Source organism: Mytilus californianus, unplaced genomic scaffold (genome assembly GCF_021869535.1).
Source record: "Mytilus californianus isolate M0D057914Y unplaced genomic scaffold, xbMytCali1.0.p SCAF_9, whole genome shotgun sequence".
NCBI lineage: Eukaryota > Metazoa > Mollusca > Bivalvia > Mytilida > Mytilidae > Mytilus > Mytilus californianus.
This window is the reverse complement of record NW_026262745.1, coordinates 35,192,909-35,217,807: the sequence shown is the minus strand read 5'-3', so window position 1 is coordinate 35,217,807 and position 24,899 is coordinate 35,192,909. Positions and strand designations below refer to the sequence as shown.

General features: G+C 31.0%; 2 protein-coding genes across 2 annotated transcripts in view; one reads left to right on the top strand and one right to left on the bottom strand.

Annotated features, from left to right (window-relative positions):
• Window positions 1-24,899, bottom strand: part of LOC127715627 (DNA repair protein RAD50-like) — a 93,183-nt gene that overhangs the window by 38,452 nt on the left and 29,832 nt on the right. The gene's annotated exons all lie outside the window — the stretch shown is intronic.
• On the top strand, window positions 101-24,864 carry LOC127715643 (uncharacterized). The gene is made up of 5 exons (XM_052221768.1): window positions 101-204; window positions 1,434-2,064; window positions 3,184-3,243; window positions 22,055-22,121; window positions 22,963-24,864. The coding sequence occupies exons 2-5, from the start codon at window positions 1,435-1,437 to the stop codon at window positions 23,787-23,789; spliced, it is 1,584 nt and encodes a 527-aa protein (XP_052077728.1). The 5' UTR covers window positions 101-204; window position 1,434; the 3' UTR covers window positions 23,790-24,864.

The following is a 24,899-nucleotide window of genomic DNA, read 5'->3' as shown; positions in this document are numbered from 1 at the left end:
CTTATAAAAGTTCAGCTCAATATTAAGAAATGATAGTTCAATACCAGGTCTATTCCAACTTGGTATTTAAATTTACCTGAACTCCAATATCATGTGATTGTTACTACATATAGCAAAGGGTATTTCCAATCAATGGCTTCTAACAAGGAGAGAATGATGCTAGCTTAAGTTGAAAAAAAAATATGAGATAATTTAATTTAAAAGGTAAATGATGTGTGACATTATAACATTGAATTAATTTTGAACAATAAAATTTAATCTTTACCAACAACAAATTACCCTTCTAATTTTGTTCTACTTTCGCTTTTGGCATGAAAGGCATCTATGACAAATCCATTTTTCCCCCAATTATCCATCAATGATAACTGCAGGTAAAATTGAAACAAATTTATGTTCAATTGAACATTACTAATTACACTATAGGAACCATGCCCCACTAACACTATCACATTTTCATGTTTATTGAACCCCTAAATGTATTTTGTCACTATTAAGAGATGGTTCATTACAACTTAAAGTTTAAACAGGTCAATATGCTAGACCACCAGAGCCTCTTCAAGATCATTTGTGTACTCTTTGTGATAGTTGACAATTTGAAAATGAGAAACACTTTCTTGTTAATTGTTGTTTTTACTCTGATATCAGACATGAATTGTAATCCAAAGCCTGTCTTTTAAATGTTGATTTTGATTATTTATAAGATATTGGAAAACTCTGCTATCTTATCTGTAATGAGAATATGGTTCGTCTTTTAGCTTGTTCCCTTTATTTTATGTTTTACTGACGAAGACATGTAGTTATCTAGAAATTATATATATGTATAAAAACTTACATACATGTAAAAAAAGTTGTCTTTATATGTATGTATAAGATGTCTTTTTTAATGATAGTCTCATAAGTTGTTTTCAGCTGGCATTCTTTTACTAAATGTTAGGTTCTTATGACTTTGTCTCTCTCTATATATATAGATACTGTAATGGATGGTGACACTTTAATAATATATAAAATTATCTTATTATCTTATCTCATAAAAATTCAAACTTTATTTTGGCATATGTATAAAAATTTCGCATCACAATCAACACCTCTATCTTGGAGGAGTTATTACTAATTTTCAAATTGATTCACACATTTATGGTAAATAAAAATAAACTTTTAACCACAACATTGAAATGATGCAGGACTCACATCCTAGAAGACAAAGCCCCATTTCATTGGTACACCATAACAGATTTCTTTTATTAGCTGACAAAAATACACCCTGTAAGTTCATGAAGATGTATACACAATTTATTCATCATGAAATCCATTACACATTGTACAAGAACACGTCCAATGAAAAACTGGTGAGAACATTTTTTAAATTTATCCTTTCTCAAAAAGATATATAAAAAGAGATAATTCATATACACTTATTATTTTTTTACTTGCAGGATGGATGTTGAAGATCGTCGACGCTACTTTATTGTAGGATCAGTTATTTTGGAAATTGTTCAACCATTGTTTAGAACCAAACTTGAAAATGACTACACAAGTAGAGGTCTAGGGTCTTTTCAAGACTTTCTAAACACACAACCAGTAATACACATACTGTTTCACTTACGACACCGAAATGCTACCTGCTGTAAGAACAAACCCAACTGTATCAACAGTTCTAAACTCCCTCTGATATACTGTCAATGGAATCTGCTGTACACTGAGAATCCAGGACAACATGGCCACAACTGCCATTGCAAGTTCACAGCAAACCCAGTTCAGCTAAATGCGCTTGATATAACTTTGGCAGGTTTGATATTACTGAACTGCTGTAATCTTGGATCAACTGAAGAAAATGCTATACGCATCTTACGTCGCTACAAGAATGATTATCTCAGCCACAACACGGAGGGTAAAATAACTGAGACAGAATATAAAAGCCTGTGGACAGACCTGACTAGTTTCGTCCTACAGCTAGATTCAAATAAACAAAATGACCTCATTAGGATAGAGAACAGACCACTTGATGAAGGACTGTGTAGCAAATACAGTATAGATCTTTTGAATATTCACAAGAAACTAAATGAGGTTAGCAATTTTTTTTTTTGGCAAACAAAATTTTAAAATTCAATAATTGGACCATTTTATCATAAATGCATTACCTTTAAACCTTATAAATATAATCTGATATACACCATAATATTGTGTTAAAAAAAAAAAAAAAAAAAATCGAATAGCAAAACATTACTGTAAATTCAGAAATTATTGCGTGCATTTATTATTGCGAACTTTGTTGAAAGGACTTAAATGCAAGATTAATTATTGAGATTTCAGAAAAATGTACATACAGTTATATGTATCAGATATAAGAATGCGAGTTCTTATTAATGCGATACTCTTTCAGTCGCATTATTCGCATTAATAAAAACCTCGCATTAATTTCTGAATTTACAGTATTTTTCATTTATTTGTGATATTCAATGGCATATGCAGTGAAATTATCCAAAATCCTTTAAATTCTGCAAGAGGGAATAAATCAACTTGTGATGAAGTTTGTCAGTTACTTCCTGAAGGTCAGTTGTTTAATGAATATGGGAGTTTTTTTTTGCATCTGCCATTGAATATAACAAATAAGGAAATAGTATTTATCTTAATAAACAAAGAAACAGATGCTGAATAATTCTGTATAGTTAGACAAAACAATTTTGTATCAATATGTCCAATTTATTTCAGTAGGTGGTATAGTAAAATTTTCCTGAATATCTTTTTGATATTTATCATGTTTATGATTGCTTGTTTCAAATCTGAGACAATTTCACAAATGTAGTTCAATTTATGAGAAACAAAGTGATTTAAATTTCATGCAATTTAGCCCACATGGACAACTCTTTTGAGATGCATTTTCTTGGAGTAAACAATCTTTATTTTCAAACCATGAAATTCCCTGTTAATTCAGTTCTATGAAAACATTTAATAAATCCATGTTCTTATGTTCTCTGCACTTAGAAACTTTATAAATGGGTTAGATCAGTCAAATATTTCAAAAAGCAACATTTTGAATTATCGTAACAGAAAGATATTTTGTTTACAAATCATAATTGTGTCCTCACATTGAGGACTATTATGGAATAGTAACCAATTTGATTTTAGCTTTCACAACTTGTCTTAGTTGAGAGCTTTATAGATTTTATCCCATACTTTTTACAGATGGACACTTCAATTCAAGGAATTAGTTCAACTGTACAGGGAATTGATAGTTCAATTCAGGTAATTCCATTGTTAAAACTGTAAATTCAGAAATTATTGCGATATTTTTATCAATGTGAAAAATGCAACAGTATATGGTTTGCAATAATAAAAACTTGCACTGCCACTCACAATTTCAGTAGTGATTTCCTTCACATAATTTTTGACATAACATTAATTAGATCTTGCCTTTTTTACCAGTAATCAGCGTTTTGCAATAATCAATACATTAATTAATTTCTGAAATTACAGTAAACAAGATATCTACCTATTTCAATAGATTGTTTGTCAATATATTTTAGCCTTTTTGAAATATTTCCATGACAAACATATACTTTGGATATATAAATTCTTGGATTTGGTGTATAATCAAATATGATTCTGATTATAGGACACCTGTAAAATTTAATACTTTGTGATTTTTAGAATTAAGGATGTTCGCTCCTTTTGTTTTTGATTTTTTTGCCAGATATTTGGAATCCTCTGGTTTTATCCATGCAGTGCAAATTAAAAATTTTGCCTGCTAACCCCTACTTTTCTTTTCATAAATTTATTACATATAGTTTAAAAAGCCATATTTGAAAATCTTATAAAATCCTTGTTATTTTTTCATTGTTTTTGAAAGAAAAAAGGTGCCAATGTTAAATATATGGAAAATCTAGAGAGAATTATTTCCCGCCAAATTTTCAATGGCTTATATCTCGAAAACAAGCACATAGTATGGACCCTTCATTTTTTTCTGCTTTTTTAGCTTTTTTATTCATATACTACCAATTTATAACAGTCTTTTAAAAAGCTTGTTATTTTAAAACAGAGTAGCGAGTACCACAGTTATTGTTTCAATAAATGTAAAAGGGACCAGATGTAAAACAAATACAATGAAAAGAGTAAAAAGTTCTAGAATTTTCTGCCATATATTGTAACTTGGAATTATCTTTCTTTATTGACCCATAATTCTAATCTGTGAGTAGTAACTAATTGTTTCATATTAAAAGGATTAAGCAGGTAAAGCAGAAAACAAGTACCAATCTAAGTGTGTAGACTCTTCTGCTTTTTCTCATCCCCAGGTAAAGATACACTCATACTTTAAAGATGATTACTGTGCTTATTCAATAGTCTTTGGGGTATCACAATAGCAATGGCTCAAACAATTTACCAAATTGCAGTTTGAATTCTTCTCCAACAAACTGATCAACTGGTAAAATATTTTAACTAATTGCTTCAGTGAAAGGTTGTTAGTTTGAAGTGAGTGCAGTGAAATAAAAAGTATTTACTTCCCATCCAACTCCAGTTAGTTGTTGTCTATGTCACGGGTAGCAACATCGTCATATCGATGAGCGTTTAGTACAGTGATTTTGTCATAGTTTGGTTAAGTTTGACATGATTGTGTTAAGTGTTTTTATTGACAAACAATGACACAATATAAACATTTGGATTTTTTGCTAAAGGAACTTCTGAACATAAATTCAAGCTGGTAAGTATCTTAAGCTATAGCTAATATGTTAATACATTAAAAGGAGTAGGGCCACGAAGGGTTAAAAACGGCTCTGTCTCAGAAATTGACGGAATTACTGCAGAAGGATCACTAACTAGTGTAGTTCATAAAACGATAACCATTAGACTTGTAAGTGTGTTTGTATAATTTTCCAGGGCGTCAGAAAAGACCAAGGTACAATGATATTTTAGCCATTTGCGCGTAATGTTAAAATTGTTTTCATTAACGTTCTAGTAACTTTATAATCATTTTACCACAAGAATTTTTGCACAAAATATTTCTTGAATCTCATCAATATATTTTGTTTTGTTTTGTTTAACTCTATTAACAGAAACTTACTAATATTAAGGTTTAAGCTGCACATAAGCGCTTCAATTAAACTTTGTATAAGTGGCCCGAATACTTGTTTTCTGAATTGATATTCACGAAATAGAAATTGCAGAGATTATGTAAACAAACATAATTCTATAGCATAGATTAAATTAAAAGTCATAAAGGATTTTAAAACATAAGCAATGAATGTTTTTTATTGGAAAGAAGGAATTCAGATTGAAAGCTGTAAAATATCTTGGCGAGCGAAGTACAGTCGTAAAAAGTATGAGGATAGTTGATCACACCACATCATCTTATTTGTATATGGAAGGAAAACCGTGATTCACTTAAACACAAACAAGTTAATTTCTAGTAAAGAAGTAAAAGATGAAAACACAGATAAAGATAAACATTGTGTATAGACAATACATAGCATTACATGTACTTCAATAATCATAGAACACATTATAATTGTACAAAAGTCATCAGACACCAGAACCACACGTGCACTCATAAACATCATTCTCATTCCGGAGGATTACATGTTTACTCGCAAAGCAACATTCAGAATTAAACACTTGAATGAACAATAGTTTCATATAATACTGCCATTCATACGTCACTGACCACAGTACATAGTACTGCTATCTCTAATTGTACCTAAAGCCCATGAAATATGTAGTCATCTGTAAAAATTGAAATATAATTCTTTAAAATGGTTCAATGAATCCTTTTTATAATTTCCCAGAACTTTTTTACTAGACAAAGTGATAGTTTAAAGGCAGTGGCTATTTAGCCGGCGCTGCCAAAATTGAAAATATGCTATTTTGCCAACTCTTTTATAAATTTATATTTTCACTTGGACTCATAAATATTTTTAAACGATTATATATATCTCAAATATTGTGAAATTTATCTTATTCAACTATATGTCGCATAATAATTTGATTCTTTTATGTTGAGAATGCACATTTTTGAAGTATTGTTCACAAGTAAATAATAAAATTCACTCTTTACAAAGAACCGGCAAAATAACAAATTCACTATATTGCCGGCGGCGGCAAAATAGTCATTGCTATCGAAATATGCTATTTTGCTTGTTTTAATTAAAATATTTTAATCAAAGACGACAAAATAGCATATTTTCTATTTTGCCGACGGCGGCAAATAGCCACTTCCTAGTTTAAAAAACTCAAAAATCTGGCAGAATACTCTTTCTCAGTTTCTCAGTTGTGCATTGTGGACGATTTCATTTGGCGATTTAGCTATATTCAATTAAATCTATCCGACTTTTGCATGTTTCTATCAATTACGTTTTAAAAGAACAAATACTTTTATTATTTTATGATTCGTATTCTCGTTAAAGGGGCATTAGCTACGAGATATAGAAAAAAAAAAAGATTTTATTTGTTCAAACATTAATGAAAGTGAAATAGTGAAATAATAATTCGCTTTTAGCAGCCAGTTTTTTTTTTTTTTTTTTTAACGATAACAAATATTTTTATTCAATCATTTCCTGATATATAAATACCTAAGTAGCCCAGGTCGCATACTTAGGGGCCCCTGTATTTTAACAGCCTCACTTGACCAGGGAAAAAATCAAATGAATTTAAACTTACAATAGTTTTACATACATATATTTAAATAACCAATACAATCGATTTTACTTGTTAAGCATCACTGTAATACATAATCACTATCGTATATCCGGTTCACTGACTAACATGTGTTTTAAATATTTAAACTTGAAAACTATATATTTGATTGAGAAAATTTGAATTGGAAATTATTGATGTGATTGAACAAAAATTGAAATTATTCTGTAATATATAAGTATGGATTATAAAAGGATAAAGCACATGTGGTAAGTACTAATGTATTAAGAAGCATGATATATGTGGTAATTTACTAATATACATAATATGCACAGACATAGATTCAAATATCGATTACAATACAAATATTTCTTTCTGTAAAAATAACTTATTGTTCACTACGTTCTTTCTATAATACAACAAGATTATTATATATGGAATCGAACACACCTTTAGTTTAGAGCAGTAGAACTAAGTATATCTTCTTATATTTTTTCGATAAAGAGTTGAATTTTTGATCTGCATATATACTTTATATCCGAGCGTAGCAAGAGTAGTTTTAATTCGTTTTTCATTTGCAATTTCAACAGGCTTTGTATAGACTGCATATTCAGTTTAATTTTATCGAATTTGCATTTATTACGTATTTTCCAAATAGCCCATTTAAAATAAAGTATTATTGCATTAACAATTATATTATTCGAATTATCTGTACAGATTCCTATTAAAATATCTTTTTCAACGAGCGTCTCGTTATTTATTAGGTTACAAAGTTGTAAATTTCTGACAACTGTTTCTATCAATGGTTTAACATTATTACATTGATAAAATAAATGCTCGAGTGTTTCAATATTATTATTTTCATCACATAAGTGACATTTTCCATTTGACATATGCATTATTTGCAGTCTCTTTTCGGTATATATAATCCTGTGTATACATTTCCATTGAAATTCTTTAACTTTTCTATTAATATCCATTTTACTGAGATTTAGCCAAATTTTTTCCCAATTTATATACTCGCTATACAATTTTTCCCATTTTGTTTGACACTTAGGGGTCTCAGTTATGTTTATGTTTAACTGTAGATATTTTAATGTCAAATCTTTGATTTTAATGATTTTATTATCTGGATTTAGAAATTCAAGGTTTTCAGACATTTTGATTTTGTGGCTTTTTAAAGTGCGTTGAACATCGTTGTTTTTTAAAATCTGCACGAATGTTTGTGGTATGGAACTTTTAATTCGCAAGTATTCCGAAATACAATTACGTTTATCTATTAGTTGTTGATATATTTCATTGCACGATTTAAAATCTTTGGTATTATTGTCCCATATATCATCAATAGTTTTTATTTGACTTTTTGAAAAAGAAGAATAAAATAAAGATTTGCCCTGAAATAAAATATTTGAGTTTCCAAATAATCGCTGTTTCTTTACTTCCATTTCGTTAAAGATACCCTGTGTGATACTTGTCAATTTTGACCACGATTGTAAAGCGCTTTTGTAATAATGTGGTAGGTTTTTGATCGCAAGACCTGAAAGGTCAGAACATCTACACAAAAAAAGTTCATCTGCAAATTTCTTATCGTATTTTTTTAACCAAAATTTACCTATTGCATTCCAACTAGATAATGGCTTGTGTAATATCGAATATAACGATTTGATATATTTACTTTCTATCCAACTATCCAAATTTACCATTCCCATGCCCCCCTTTTTAACATCTAAACAACAAACCTTACGGTCTACTTGATTCACTTTACCATCCCAAATAAAATTCCATATTATCTTATTCAAATCTTTTTTGTATTTTTCAGGTATACCTCTTATTTCTAACTCATAACCACACACTGAAATAATTAAATTTTTAACAATAAGGACTTTTCCAGTGTATGTCAATTTTCTACTTTTCCAAACTTGTACACAATTTTGTACTTTTTCTAATATTGTTTTCCAAATTTTGTCATTATCAATGTTATAACCATGGTGAATACCTAGTGTTTTTATGTTATCTGTTGTCCAGCTTATCTTTTGAAAAGTAGGCCGTTTGTGTTTATTTGCGCCAATATTTATTCCCTTAGTCTTTTCGTAATTAATTTTAGAACCCGATGCCTTTTCATATTTGTCTAATATTTCAAAAGATTTTCTAACAGAAATTTCATTTTTATTAAATAATTGTGTGTCGTCTGCAAACATATTCAATTTGGTTTCTAGTAGCTCCCCATTTTCTTCCCCAGGCAATATAATGCCTTGAATGTCTTTTTCTGCCCTTATTGCACAGGCCAAGGGCTCTGCCTGTAATATATATAAAAAAGGGGCTATAGGACACCCCTGCCTGGCTGATCTAGAAATTGAAAAATATTTTGAGACGTAGCCATTTGTTTTGATACACGTCTTTGCACGTTTTAATAGCATTTGAACCCAACCACGGAAATTGTCTCCAAAATTAAATTCCTTCATAACGAAGTCTAGCCATCCCCATTCCATCCTATCAAAGGCCTTTTGTTGGTCTAAAAAGACAATTATACCCTCTTCATCTTCATCATCAATATATTTTATGATATCCTGTATCATTCTATTCGCTTCCGTTATATGTCTGCCTTTTACAAACCCTTTTTGGTCGGGATGAATAAGCATTGGAAGGACTATTTTTAGTCTTTCTGCTAGTATTTTTGCTATAATTTTATAATCGCAATTCAGTAGTGTAAGAGGGCGCCAGTTTCGTATATTTTCTCGTTCCCCGCCCTTAAATAGTAATGTTAAGACTCCTTTATATTGTGAGTCCGACAATGTTTTTTTATTAAATATTTCTTGCAATAACGTACAAAATTCTTCTTGTACGATATTCCAAAATATTATATAAAATTCAGATATGATCCCGTCCTCCCCTGGGGATTTATTTGTTTTTATAATTTTTAGAACTTTCTTTATTTCCTCCGCGGTAATATCACGGTCTAGTAATTGTTTGTCGTCGTCATTTAGTTTGTTTTCGATGTGGCTTGTTAAATCTTGAGCACTTTCCAAATGCCATCCCTCGGAGCTAAATAAATTTGAGTAAAATTTAAGTTGTTCATTTAGTATTTCGTCTATATTGTATTTATAATGCCCATTTTCTGTTTTTATTCGACTCCATAATTTATTTTTTCCGTTTTGCTTTTCGAGATTGAAAAAGTAGCTTGACGATTTTTCCCCTTCTTCCGCCCATTTTACACGCGCCCTTATTTTTGACGCCTCTAATTTGTTCTCATAGTAGTTTTTAATTAGTGATTCTATTTCTGATATCTTATTTTCAACCTCCCCAGACGTGATACTATTTAATTTGAGTTTTTCTAATTTCTGTTCAAGGTTAATAATATAACTTTTTTGAGAATTTTTGTTTAAGGTTTTACTTACTTCCATTGTTAACTTTTTTATTTGTGATTTTGTTACATCCCACCAGTCTTGAATTTTTTCGAACCTATTTTTTTTCATTTTTCCAGGTTTCCCACCAAATTTCAAATGCATTTTTAAATTCTTCACTTTTTATTGTATTTATATTCATTATCCATGTACCCGGGCCTCTTTGTATTTCGTCAAGTTTTAATTTGAACGACACAAGATCATGATCGCTAAAAGGACAATGCGAGATACCAACATTGTGAACTTTATTTGAAAGACTTTTATCACAAAAGATATAGTCTATTCTAGACTTAGAATTTCCTCTCTGAAACGTATACCGTTTGTCTTTTGGATATCTGTCCCTCCATATATCTGTTAGATCATATTGTGACAATAAAAAAAGTAATTTCTTTGTACCAATATCATCACGAGAATGAGAAGGATTTCGATCATTTGTTTTGTCAAGAGTACAGTTAAAATCCCCTACCAAAATATTGTAATGATCTACACTATCGTCTTTAAAATTACCAAAAAATTTATGAAATGATTCAAAAAGCCGTTTCCTCTCGATGCCACTATTGTTGGCATATATATTAGATATATGATAAATCGCACTTTCCGTTTTGATGCTGCATTTTATTATTCGACCGTTTTGCGAGTTAGTATTATCAAACACAACTTCGCCGGGACAACTTTTGGTTTGTAAAATAGAGACACCACGAGAATCACTGGTTCCGCAATTCCAAACACTTTTATTGCCCCCATTTGTCTTCCATTCATTTTGCCACTGTATTATATCATTTACTGTGCAATGTGTTTCTTGTAGACAAATTAAATCATATTTTTTGTTTGCTAACCAATTGAAAACTAAATTACGTTTCTTTTTATCACGTAAGCCGTTTACATTCAAAGTTATGATTTGGATCGACATTCTTTAGTAGTTTTTTTTAGAGTACACGATTTGATTTACATTTTAACACCGCTATGCCTCGTTGATTTATTTGAAAGTTCACGATCAACGCTACCGTTTTATGTTTACTTTCAATTTTACGAGTCATTGACCACACATAACAATACACTATTACTGAACACATTTCAAATTGTCTACCTAAAAATATAATAATACAGATACATCGACTCAGTTTGAAGTACAATAGATTGAAAAATAATCTATAATAATAATTCAAAGAATGCAATTCAGTAAAATAAAACATATGTACAAATAACATTTTTAGATTGATTTGTTTTTATAGTTTTACTTAAAAAGTAACAAATATGATAGTAATTTCGGTTTGTCTATTATCACTCATATTCATTCGGAGAACCTTGTTTACTTTGTTTACTCTCTTTCTCTGCAGACATTGGCGTCAGCGATATGTCACTAAGTTTGCGCTTGGTGTCACCAGGACGAGGTGTGTGCTGGATTTGTGACAGCTTAGGGTGAAGAAATTCACGTAGTTTGACTCGAATTGTTTGAGCCCCTTCAATTGTGATATGAACTCCACTGGTATCTGTTTTTTCATAAAGCGCCTTAACCACGTTACCATTTTTTGTGAATATGTGTTCTACATCTATATAGGTCAGCACTTCATCTTTGAGACACAATTTTTCCAAAAATTTATTCACATTTGTAGCTGTTTCATTTACTGTGTGAATATGGTTACTGTTCCCTTTTCTCGGAATAATACCACACACACCAATATCCGCATTCGGAAATGCTTGTTTGACTTTGACTATAGCTTGTGTTGCAAAAACATTCACCTGATCACTGTCGTGTTTGTTTTTACTCAAGTCATTAGTACCTAAGCTTATGATGACCTTGCCTACATTTGAACCATTGCTTTTCACACGATGGTTTTCAAAAGCCGCACCCAAACACTGATCTATTTTTTCTAGGGTAGCACCATTTATAGAGGCATTGATTAAATTGTCTTCAAATCGACCCACTCTCAAACAATTTGAAGCTCCTAACATTACGTTTGTCCCTTTTGATTTGGTGTGGTAGTTATCAGGTGTTTGTAGATGGTTTGTTGCCACTTGTAAGGGGTCAGTGGACTGACTTTCATTTTTGTCGTTTTCTTGAGCTTCTCTACCTTCGAGAATTTCGCTAGCATAATTACCATATGACTTGATCATAGTATGGTGTTTAAAGTCAACGCAGTCATTACGGACATGTCCGTTTTTTTTACAGAAGGAACATTTTGATTCGTTAAGACAGTCTCGTGCAAAATGCCCAATTTCTGAACAGTTATAGCAGCGCTTACTATGATCTGGTTTATCTTTGCAAGCATAGGAAGGGTGGTTTCTTTGTTTACAATGTATACATTCTGTACGACCATTGTCGGCAAACATTCGGACATCATATCTCCCAAATGTTGTTTTGTTTGGTATTGTCGGAACACAATTAATGATTTGAATGTATCTTGAACCATTTTCTATATTTTTTCCTCGAATATATCCCCGCTTTACTGAACCCGGGACGACATTGCCATACTGAAGCATCTGTGTAGCTAGATAGCAGTCATTTAGTTCATATGGAAGGTCTTTGATTGTTATGTTTGTTATTGTGTTGTCTACATCAATAAATTTGACGCTTCTATTTTTTATTGTTAAATCACACTGTACTAACCTTTCTTTAGCATCTAGGTTGCTTAAAGTAACAACACAGCTTTTTTCAGTCAATTGGATGGATTTAATACTCTCTAATGTTATTTGTTTTTCAAGTTCCTTTATTATTTCATCGTGTGTTATCCCCTTAAAACCACGAGTATAAAAATGAACCGATAGTGTTCTTTGTATATTGGCCATTTTGAAAAACTGGTGAGTTGAATTCAGATGTCGCACAGATAAAATGTCAATAGAATCTCACTATCTCCTGACTGAGAAAGTCTATAAACACAGAAAATACATAGCAAAATCCTCTATGCATACGAAAATCCAAAAAAAAATTTGACTCCAAGACTGTTTTACAACAGAAAATCGAAGATTTATCGGAGCTCAAAAATACACTCACTCTGCAAGTAAGGGAGACAACATCAAAACTATAAAAAAATAGCAGCCAGTTTGGTTCAGTTTTGTCAAAATAAGCAAAGAAACATCGCTAATGAATTATTCACTTGCAAGTGGATAATTTGACCTCATTAAATCCGTATTCACGGGAAGTTCAATTGACCCCCTTAGCTAGAGATTGGTTACGCACGAACTAGGCGTGTTCAGGTATTAAAAGAAAAAGAATGTCAACATTGGAAGTGAAACAAGGGTAAACCCTTTGGTTGACTGATTCGATCTACACAAACTCATTCTTATACAAGTAAAAACGTTATTAACATATTGATTTAACCTATAATATCAAATCAAACAGACCTAGAAAAATCCAATTGCACGAGTTTGCTATCTATTTATATCTTTGTTTATGTTTATATCGGGTAAGATGACCGTCGGCATTCTTCAGAAGGTTGCCTCGGTGATTAATTAGATGGCATCTAGACTAAAATACACATGAAATGCTGATACATACTATCGAGTCTATGCATCGTAAATTGTTTATTTTATACTTTTTTTAATTTGGATATACGTTTAAGTATGTTATAAGTCGAATGTGAGAATTTGTGTCAAATCAGTAAACATGAATTTGACAGCTAATGCCCCTTTAAGTTTTAAACTGAAATTCTTTTTTAAGGTTTTCATAATTGTCAATTTATTCTTAATTAGCTTTTATCTTGTAATCTTAACTAGTCTTGCTCATGGTTAAAGTGTTCCGGTATTCCACATACAACTATCATTCTTATCTCGAAAAAAGTCCGAGCGGACTTTGTTATTATTTTTATCATCATTTGGTCAAATTAAACAGATTCATGCCTCAATCCGTATGAAAAAAAAGATGTGATATTATTGCGAAGAAGACAACTTTCAACCAGATACCGAATGACGTGCATAGATTCATTTTAAAACTAATAGAAATCCATGAATATCCTTTTTTTTTTATTTGGCGTTGATTGTAACGATATAAGTGTATGTAAGCTGCGTTCATTCAAGTAATGTATTATCTATAACTATAATTAATATACAAGATCAATTATTTTCGTCTATATAATATAGAAAGGAGATATGGTATGATTGACAATGAGACAACTCTCCAATGTTTGTTTTCTTTAAAGTGAAATGAAATGTGAACTATTTCTTATGGATATGTTATATTAACCTGTAAAAATGTTTTAAGAGTTTCCAAAAAGTTTGCTTAGTTGCAAAAAGTACGATATAAACAAATAGGTTTCAAAAAGATGAGCAAGAGGAATACTTAGATAAACGTCAATGTGACAGCTACCTAACAATGATAAAATTAATATTCTATTCTTCAACTACACTCTGCTCACTGTCACTTTCGTCCATGGCATGTGGGATAAATGCTGCATCTTCAAGAGAAGCTCCTCAATTCTGGACTCCATGTGTGATGTTCAGATTATGTCTTGTATACCCTAGATACCAGAGTCTAGAGGCAATGTGCGCAAATTAACATGTTCTCTAATATGCATCTAACTTGCCGATAGACGTCAAACAGTCATCCATCATCATGAGACAAACAACTCATGTAGTAATTTATTTCACTTTTTGGTGTGTTTTTTTTTTATATATTCGATATTCTTTTTTTTCCCCAAAAAAAATGAAATAATAGACGCGTAAATATCTTCTAAAATAATTTTAAAATCTTTAATCATGTATTTAATTATGTTTAAAGTCATTATTGTACTGTAGAGGAGATATGATTGATAGTTGTTTCACGAACGTCCAGTGGCAAATACTTCATGCACATTTATGACGGAGAGCAATTTACAGAATCTATGTCAAACAGGAAACAAGAAATTGCATGTGTTGTCATTGAGCATACGAGAAAATTCTCCAAAAAGGGGAAAGGGGGGGGGGTGTGTGGCAATAAAGAATCATAAGAACAATAAAATCATACAACACCATGAACATATAGAGGCGACAAAAAAAAAGCAATAAAAAATATAAAAACAGGTAACTACAGATTTAACACGAACCTCGGGCCACCGCAAGAAACGAAAAAATCAGAAATATAAAGATATCGCATAGATAATTTATTCATAGTAAGCAGCCATTTTTGTTGGTCGCTTGTAACATAGTCTCACTCAAATTTAAAAAAGACCACCAAAAAGGGACCAAGTAAACAATTGCTCCTTGTATGCATTCTGACCAATTATGCACGCTATCCTACGTGATTATCAGATATTTATTTGAAGTTAACCAAGCTATATGATTGTCGGATAGTTTTGTTTCATCTTTATTTCAGTTTTCATTGAAAACAAATATTTGTTCTGGTTGAATGTCACGGACAGTATACACCATGCCCTCTCATTGCGTCGTAATTTTTATTTTAATCAAAGAAATATTGTAAAGCTTATTTAACCACTGTGTAATATGATATCAAAATTCTCACGTGGTTTTTTTCTTATGTCCTACTATTTTCTATGTATGTTATTGTATATAGTTCTGTAATGTATTTACACTATCCGTAGTAATTATTTGAAATGTTAACTTGGCATGCCATACATGATAGAAAATGCGGACGTGAAAGAAAGCACTTCATCAAAGTGTCAACATGAGATTACATTCCGCGGAGGTTACATTTCGACGATTTCGTCTTTAAAAACTAAATGTGTGTAGTGTGTATCTAAAAGGAAATTTGTATTAAATTTTTATGTTGACACCGATATCGATCTGTTGGATGTAGAATTTTACGTGGGGGGGGGGGGAGGGGGAACCACGGCTCTAATTTAAAACTGTCATATTTTTGTTTGCATGGCACAGACCGGGCTAACTGTTACAAAATAACGTGGAAATGAACTTTAAAATAATTTCCAAAGTCATAATTTTTATTTCCACCAATTTGTCTTGTTTTCTAAATTAAATAAAAACAGTTATGAGGACGTATGTATCCGTGTTTAAAAACCTCGTCGGATCGGCGTTAAACGAAACTTCGCTAAAAACAAAGACTTGTCATTCCATTTTCTTCTATTTTGTTTGTTATAAATACGAAAATAATAATAAATTATAGAACTAATTCTATTTATAGCAATTGTACAAGTTCTTGGTACAGTTATTTCTTCACAGAATCTATCGTACCTCGGAAATGGCGGCATTGAATCAGGATTTGCTTGTTAGCAAAAGTTAAATTTTCGATGTGGCCACTGGCCTCGACCACGCTAAATATTGTTGCAAATTGAGTCAAAGTGTCAAACAATCAAAATAAGAGTAAAATTACTTTGGTCGAGACCTGTGGCCAATGCGAAATTTAACCAGGAAGTGTGAAATTCTTTAAGAATTTGGACATTTTGAGTGTTCTGGTTTGATTCCGGGTATTACGTCACATTAATATGATTTTATACTATAATAACAAATAACGATATACTTAGATATGTTTAAGCTATAAAGGATTCACCTTATTTCTCTTTTATTTTTTGTCACCTCACAGGGCCAATATCGGCACTTCGTGGCCATACTCCTTTGTATTATATAGTGAATAATTTGACACAGAATTAAGCTTGCATATGTCAAAATTTAAAAGTTGTTATTCGTTTCTTATGCATAAAGAAAAGTGATTTGTTTACTGTCTGTTGCATCACATATTTCGTTACGATATAAACCTGCCGTCAATTATTCCAAAAAGAGCTACATTTGCACACAATTTAAGATTACTGAAAATTTGGTGTCATGGTTTGGTTTAGTAGTGTCATGGTTTAGTTCATGTTTGACATGGTTCTGTTCTGTGATTCCTGTCGTGTATGATGGAAGAGTAACAATCAAAATAAACAGACATTATGTACAACTATTGAAATACTGTTTAAGAAAATATTTTCGCTGATACTCTTTTTTTCACGTTTAACACATTCTATCCTCTTTTGAGGAAATATGCTGTAGATATTTCATTATGTTGTGGTTTTGTTCCCATACGAGTAGATCTGAGTTTCACATATTAACGTTGATCTTCTACTTGCGAAAATGTATCGCTCAAGAAAATAAGTCGTCTACAGTAAATTTATGATATTTTCAATATAGTTATCATAATTATAGAATACGCATGTATAAAGAGATCACGAGGGTAATATATTAAAGCATTTCAATAGCAATTTTCTTGAAAAGTAGTTTTATTCGGAATACAAAAGGACCTAAGAAAGCACATAGTAATATATAATAAGTAGATGCGGTATGATTTCCAATGAGACAAATATCCACCTGAGACCAAATGGCGTAAATGTTAGGTCACCATACGGCCTTCAACAATTAATAAAACCCATACCTACTAGCAAGAGCGCATTACATTTGCGCGCATTCATTTTACAGGTAACGTAGGTAAAAGTAAAGGTAATTTGTCATAAATATGAGTATAATTTAAACTACCTTGACCAAAAACTTTAACCAAAAACTTTAACCTGAAGCGGGACAGACAGACGAACGAAAGGACACACAGACCGAAAAAAAATAATGCCCATAAATGGGGCATAATAACCAAAAACAGTAAAATTTATTAAAAATAAACTATTTCTAACAGTAACCCAACAATGGGTTATCAAACTCGTCTGCTCACTCTTGCTCTAACTGCTATAGTTTTTGAGATATAAGCCAAAAACTGCTTTTTTCCCCTTTGTTCTATTTTTAGCCATGGTGGCCATGTTTGTTGATTGATCAAAACTTCGGATACAATTTATAAACTAGATACCCTAAGGAACATTCAATTAAAGTTTTTAAGTATTTGGAAAAGTAGTTTCAGAGAAGAAGATTTTTGAAAAAGTAATAGACATTTTTGCCATTTACACTTTCTCTAGATATCTACTATAATATTAGAGATAAAAAACCAAAAACAGTAAAATTTCATAAAAATAAACTATTTCGGGCAGTTACCCTAAATGGGTGGTCCAATTGGTCTGAAAATTTCATAGCAGATAGATCTTGACTTATTCATCACTTTAACTCCCTTTCACTTTTACTCTAACTGCTATAGTTCTTGAGATATACGCCAAAAACTGCATTTGACCCTTATGTTCTATTTTTAGCCATGGCGGCTATGTTTGTTAATGGATCAAAACTTCGAATACAATTTATAAACCAGTTACCCTAAGAAACATTCTGTTAAAGTTTAGAAGTGTTAGGCCCAGTAGTTTCAGAGGAGAAGATTTTTAAATGTTAGCAAACATGCTGAACAAATTGTGTAAAATTGTCTTTAAAGGGCAATAACTCCTTAAGGGGTCAATTGACAATATTGGTCATATTAAACTTTTTTGTAGATCTTACTTTGCTGAACATTTTTGCTGTTTACAGTTTATCTTTATCATCAATAATATTCAACAATTACCAATTTAGTGGCAGCAACCCAACAATGGGAAACTATGTCAGATTTGCTCTAAATGCTTTAGTTTTTGAGATATAAGCCAAAAACTTCATTTGACCCCTTTGTTCTAGTTTTAGCCATGGCGACCATGTTTGTTGATGGATCGAAACTTCGGATACATTTATAAACCAGTTACCCTAAGAAACATTCTGTTAAAGTTTAGAAGTGTTAGGCCCAGTAGTTTCAAAGGAGAAGATTTTTAAATGTTAGCAAACATGCTGAACAAATTGTGTTAAATTGTCTTTAAAGGGCAATAACTCCTTAAGGGGTCAATTGACAATTTTGGTCATATTAAACTTTTTTGTAGATCTAACTTCGCTGAACTTTTTGCTGTTTACAGTTTATCTTTATCATCAATAATATTGGGAAACTATGTCAGATTTGCTCTAAATGCTTTAGTTTTTGAGATATAAGCCAAAAACTGCATTTGACCCCTTTGTTCTATTTTTAGCCATGGCCGCCATGTTTGTTGATGGATCAAACTTCGGATACAATTTTAAACTATATACCCTAAGGAACATTTAGTTAAAGTTTGAAGGTATTTGACCCAGTAGTTTCAGAGGAGAAGATTCATAAAATAGTTTACAACGACGAAGGACGCCAAGTGATGGGGGCCTTTTGGGCCCCGGTGAGCTAAAAATAAGTTTTAACTGTTGTTCCATGTTAACACTTTGTTCCGTGGAGGGTTGAAGACTATATGGTGCCCTCTCAATGTTGTTTGGTTAGTTTTGTAGTTGGGTTACTGTATCATGGGCGTATAACCACCCCACCCCCCCCCCCTTCCCCCGAAATCTCATTTTATTCATCAAAGACATAGACATAATCTGTTTCAAATAAAAACAGATGTATAATTTGATAGAAAAAATGTAGAACCAGGATTATTTTTTACTACCTGCAAAGTTTTGCAACTCTAAGTAGAGGTCTTTAATCATTTGACTAGTGACGCCTCTTGCTGTAATTATCTCAGGCAGGGTCCACCATGGATATATGGAAAAAAGAGTCTAGGTGAAACAGAAGCTTTCTGTTTTTGTAATTTATTATATTGAATGCCAGTTAAAAAGAGCAGTGGCTATATAAATTACGTACGTCCCAAAATTGGTTTCCATTCTCTATTTTGAGTTTGCCTCAACCAAATGTTATGAAACTTACACACAATGCTTATTACCACAAAACACAGATCAAGTTTGAATTTTGGTGGCGTCATTTTAACTGTTCTAGAGTTATGCCCCTTTATAAATGGAAAAATTGCAAAATTTTTAGTTTCCGTTCTCTTATACAATGCAATGTTTAATTTTGACTTCCACTGATAAAACACAGATCAAGTTGAATTTGGGTAGTGTCACTTTAACCATTATTGAGTTATGCCCCTTTATAAATCGAAAGATTGCAAAATTTTTAGTTTCCATTCTGTAACTTAAGTTTGCCCCAACCAAACATTATGAAACCTATACACAATATTCATTACCACAAAACTAAGATCAAGTACAAATTTTTTGTTTCCGTTTTCTAACTTTAGTTTGCCTCAACCAAATGTTATGAAACTTATACACAATGCTTATTACTACATTATACAGATTAAGTACGAAATTTGGTGACGACACTTTTACCATTCTTGAGTTATGTCCCTTTATAAACATAAAAATTGCTGAATTTTTAAGTTTGTCTCAAACAAATGTTATAAAACTTATACACAACCGTTCTAGAGTTATGCATGTTTACAAATAGAAAAATTGCTGAATTTTTAGTTTCTGTTCTCTTCTTAAGTTAGCCTCAACCAAATGTTATGACACTATCCACATTTATTTATAAATGTACGGTTTGCCGATTACACCCACAAAATTTGGTAAAATAGGCCTTTTTTTCTTCTTAGTCAATTGTAAAATTGTGTAACTTCGTTTTTTTAAAAGCACCTCTGAACAAACTATCAATATTAAGGTGAAACAAATATGTATTAATTTGGATCTTAACCACGATATTTGATTATCCTGGGTTAATTTCTTAAAAACAACAATTTCAAATTAGATCGTTTGACTTGCAATATAGATTCAAATGAAAAGAACTGAGGCAATCGTTCTGGGAAGTAACTTAACCAAACCACGATCAACTTAACCAAACTATGACAATATCACTGTACAAAACTCTCCTCGATATGACGACTTTACTACCCATGTATGTCATGAAATTCAATCAAATGTGACTTACTATAATATGAGTCACTGGTATAAAAAGGTATAACTTTGACATGAAAACTTCTATTTTAAATAAATTTTATAAATAATTAGTTCAAAACATTATTCTGCAGGTCAATAATTTATAGCTTTGTTTTCTAACAGCAAGTTAATGCGCAATTGTAATTTGCATATTTTTTTCTAATGCAATTACTTATCTGCTAATATTAAAGGAAAATAATTTGTAAGTTTGTAACCCGGATTTGTTTTCTCTCAATTGATTTATGACTTTTGAACAGCGGTTGTCTTTATTTACATTACTGCAAATTCAGCAAAATTTTGTTCTGTCAACTATCAACTTTCTTCATTTTATAAGTAATTTGTTTGTAACATTATTTCCATGATATTTCCATGATTATTAAACTATCATCCTCTGTTCTAAAAAGAACACTGAAATTTATTTTTAAGATGATTAAAATTTAGAAAGAAAACCTGTTGAAAACATTTTATGGGACACTTCAAAGTTCTATAAATCATACAGATGTCTCTGTAAATTAAGAGGGTATTACCAGTCCAGTAGTCAGCAATTCTGTGTGGACATGAATTTTCATTGATAAGGTCAAAATTATAGATTAACTGTTTTGCAAAACTTTGAATTGTTCAAAATACTAATGATTTTCTAACACCGAGGATTAGATTACTTATAAGCAGTATTTGGCAAAACCTTTTGGAATTTTGTTTCCTCAATGCTCTTCAACTTCGTACTAATTCATTTTTGTAATTTGGCATTTCAAATTTTTTTGATCGAGTCGTATTGATGAAATTTTTGTATGCAAAATCGTAAGCCTGGTATCTGATTAAATTTTTAATATACAATGACTGAATAAAATTATTTCCGTTTAATGCAAGCAGATCAGTAATTCTTATAGAAAATATTATCCAAATCACAATTACACAATAACTTCCTCTTAGAAAACAAAGCTATAAATTATTGCCCTACAAAGCAATGTTTTGAACTAAATATTTATAAAATTTATTTACGATAGAAGCTTTCATGTCAAAGTTATACCTTTTTAAGCCAGTGACTCATATTATAGTATGTCATTATTTTGTTTGAATTTCTTGACATAGACAACAACTAACTGGAGTTGGATGGGATGTAAATACTTTTTATTTCACTGCACTCACTTCAAACTAACAACCTTTCACTGAAGCAATTAGTTAAAATATTTTACCAGTTGATCAGTTTGTTGGAGAAGAATTCAAACTGCAATTTGGTAAATTGTTTGAGCCATTGCTATTGTGATACCCAAAAGCCTACTGAATAAGCACAGTAACATGTAATACGTCCACAAGACTTTATAAAGTATTATCAACTATGCAACTTATTGTCTTCTTCTGAGCAAAAATCTGATTTCCATGTATTTCTAACAAGTATACTAAACTTTTCCTGATGTTTATAATTTACTATTCTACAGGAGTTATTGAGTTACAACAGAAATGAAGCAATATGTCAGTACTGCAAGAAAAAGTTGAATGAACAAGGTCAGCATGTTTACCGTAAATATTCACAACAAACATTATCATACTTGAAAATTTGATTTTGTCCAAATCCTCAACGTATTGATAGATACGATAAACTGGGAATTTTGGCTGTACTCACATTTTGGTTTGTTGGGTGATTTAGATGAAAATGTCAAACTAAAACACAACAAATTAATAAAATATTTACCAAATAGATACATGTAAGTGTTCAGTAATCATGATTAAAACATTGTGTAATGATATACGATTTAATTTTACTGGAAAAGGCAATTACACTAAATATATAATCCAATGGGGTATACACCAAATGATATTCAATTTTAATCCAGGTTACAAGATCAGTTGATTATTGTAACAAATTATAAACTAATAAAATGTAAACTTCAGTTAATCTACCCTCACTTCTAAGGTCATTATATTGCAATAACTGTATCAACTTAAATTTTTTAGATTATTTATTTCTACTTATTATTCTTATTAATTTTGTTTTATCATATTTTGTGTGAGCTGCTCTGAGACTACCATTTGTCTCAATGCCATCAACACATTTTTATTTTGCAATTATACTAGTCAGCCACCACACTGAATTGAACAACAAATTCCAATCAGCAAGAATTGATATCTATATCAACTCAATGCCAAAATTTGATACATCAAAATTAAACCACAAATGTTGATGTAAAAAAACACAAAAATATTCTGATTTACAGTACATCACTGACACGAAGGAATTAAAAATAATCTACCGATTTCAACTTAAATGTCATTACTGTGTGTAGTGGATACAACAAATCTCCTGATGTGATAATTTTTTGTAAAAGTTTATTCCTTCATTTCATAGGCATGGATGAAAGAAAAAGAATTCCATACAAACTTGGACAAAATATCTTTTATCTACGTCATCAAATTGATCTGAGTTTAGAACTGGATGGAAGCATGAGAGGAACTATCCCAGATGTAGTAATGATGGATGATGGTAGACTGGTGATATGTGACATCTGTGAGTGCAGACTACTGATCTGTAACACAGATGGATCACAGGAAGACATTATACCAGTGGAGGATAGACCATTTTATGTTGCAGCTGTCAACAACTCAACAGTGGCTGTGGCAGTTTATAAAACCATCACATGTCAATGTATACAGATGTATGATATAAACCAAAAAGAAAAACTTAAATCCATATCAGTACCTGGCATGATGTTTTATTGTGGCATTTCAATGATAAACAACAAGTTAGTAGTAGGTGGTTTCAGTGGACTACTAATTGTTGATCATCAGAAAGAAAAGACAATAGAGACAATAGAAACAGACTGCATACCAGACATGATACACACTTCTGGTCACAGAATATTCTACAGAATATGCGGGCTAGCTGAATACAACAACATATACTGGTACAGCTTTACTGATGGCAAGATACAAACATTAACATTACCATCAACACCATGTTCAATAACTACACTACAAGATGGTAGTCTGTATGTTCTCTGTACAGATGACTCTGTACAACATGTGTCATCTAATGGAGAACAATTCAAAACTTTAAATAGAAATCAATCCCAATTTTTCATTGAATGTTCATCAATACAATACAATTCAAAACAAAACAAACTGCTCACATGCAATGGCCATACCAGAAATGTCAAAATATTTCAAGAGAAATGAAGCATATAACTTATAGTGATACCTTAGAAATTCAATTTGAATCTTATAATGGTAAAATAAACTCATTGTTTTGATTATAATAAAAGTATTTCACCTTATCATTAAAGCTAAAGATAAGTTGACAACCTTAATAGTTAGCTGTAGTTAACCTTGATCAGAATATTATTTTACAATACAATGCTTTGTATTCACAAAATTATGTTATTTTCATCACAAGGTATTTTTAAAGAAACAAGGGCTTAAAACAATTTAAAAAAAATACTGTCATAAAAATAAATTAATTATATTCAGTGTGTTATTGATATTGATATAAATAGAGAAAAATATGTATGAAAAAAAAACTTCTTCAAATGTTCTTTGATTTCATTGTAAAATATCAGCATTTCTTTTTTGCAATCTACCCTGTGCGCCTTTTATTTACTCTAAAATTTTCAAGTCAATTATGAATTAGGAATACTCAAAACTATTTTTGTCAATATGATTGTCAGTAAACAAATTTTTACAGCTTGTGAGTCAATACATTCCGAATTTATTCATTGAATATTTATATGCCAAATTAAATTTTCTCATTTAGGGATCCTAAAGATCAGCTGAACCGGTAGTCTCAACAAATATTACTAACTGATTTTGTTTCAGCCAAATATGTGAATAGTCTAAACAAATATTTCTTACTGATTTTGTTTCAGCAATATATCTGAATAATTAGGACATTCCCATCAATATATCACACTGCTGTCATTATTTTGAAGGCTAAAACAGAAATTTAGTCCTAATATTCTTTGTTTCCAACTTAATGTGAAAAATTTCATCAATATCCATTAGCAAGTAGAATTATTATTAATTAGAATTTTTAAATAATGACATTTATGTTTTATCAAGAAATCAAAATCAGATTTTCTTGGTCCGTCTGATTTTTGTTAGGGAAAGGGATATAATTTGGATACACATGGGAAAAAAATACTGATTAAACATTCCAAAGATATATTGGAAAAAAGCCTAAATTTAAAGAAATAGCTTGGTTATTGCTGTTTTTTTATCTTGTCAGTTTTGTTCAGATATCAAGGAAAAGTAACAATGTCACCCTTTTAGTACAAGTATTTTCTTCCTACT

Excerpts from the sequence above, each read along its gene's own strand:
- LOC127715643 (XM_052221768.1), top strand. The coding sequence starts at position 1,435 with ATGGATGTTGAAGATCGTCGACGCTACTTTATTGTAGGATCAGTTATT. Across the intron at positions 2,065-3,183 it reads TTCACAAGAAACTAAATGAG|ATGGACACTTCAATTCAAGG; the intron begins GTTAGCAATTTT and ends TACTTTTTACAG. Across the intron at positions 3,244-22,054 it reads GAATTGATAGTTCAATTCAG|GAGTTATTGAGTTACAACAG; the intron begins GTAATTCCATTG and ends ACTATTCTACAG.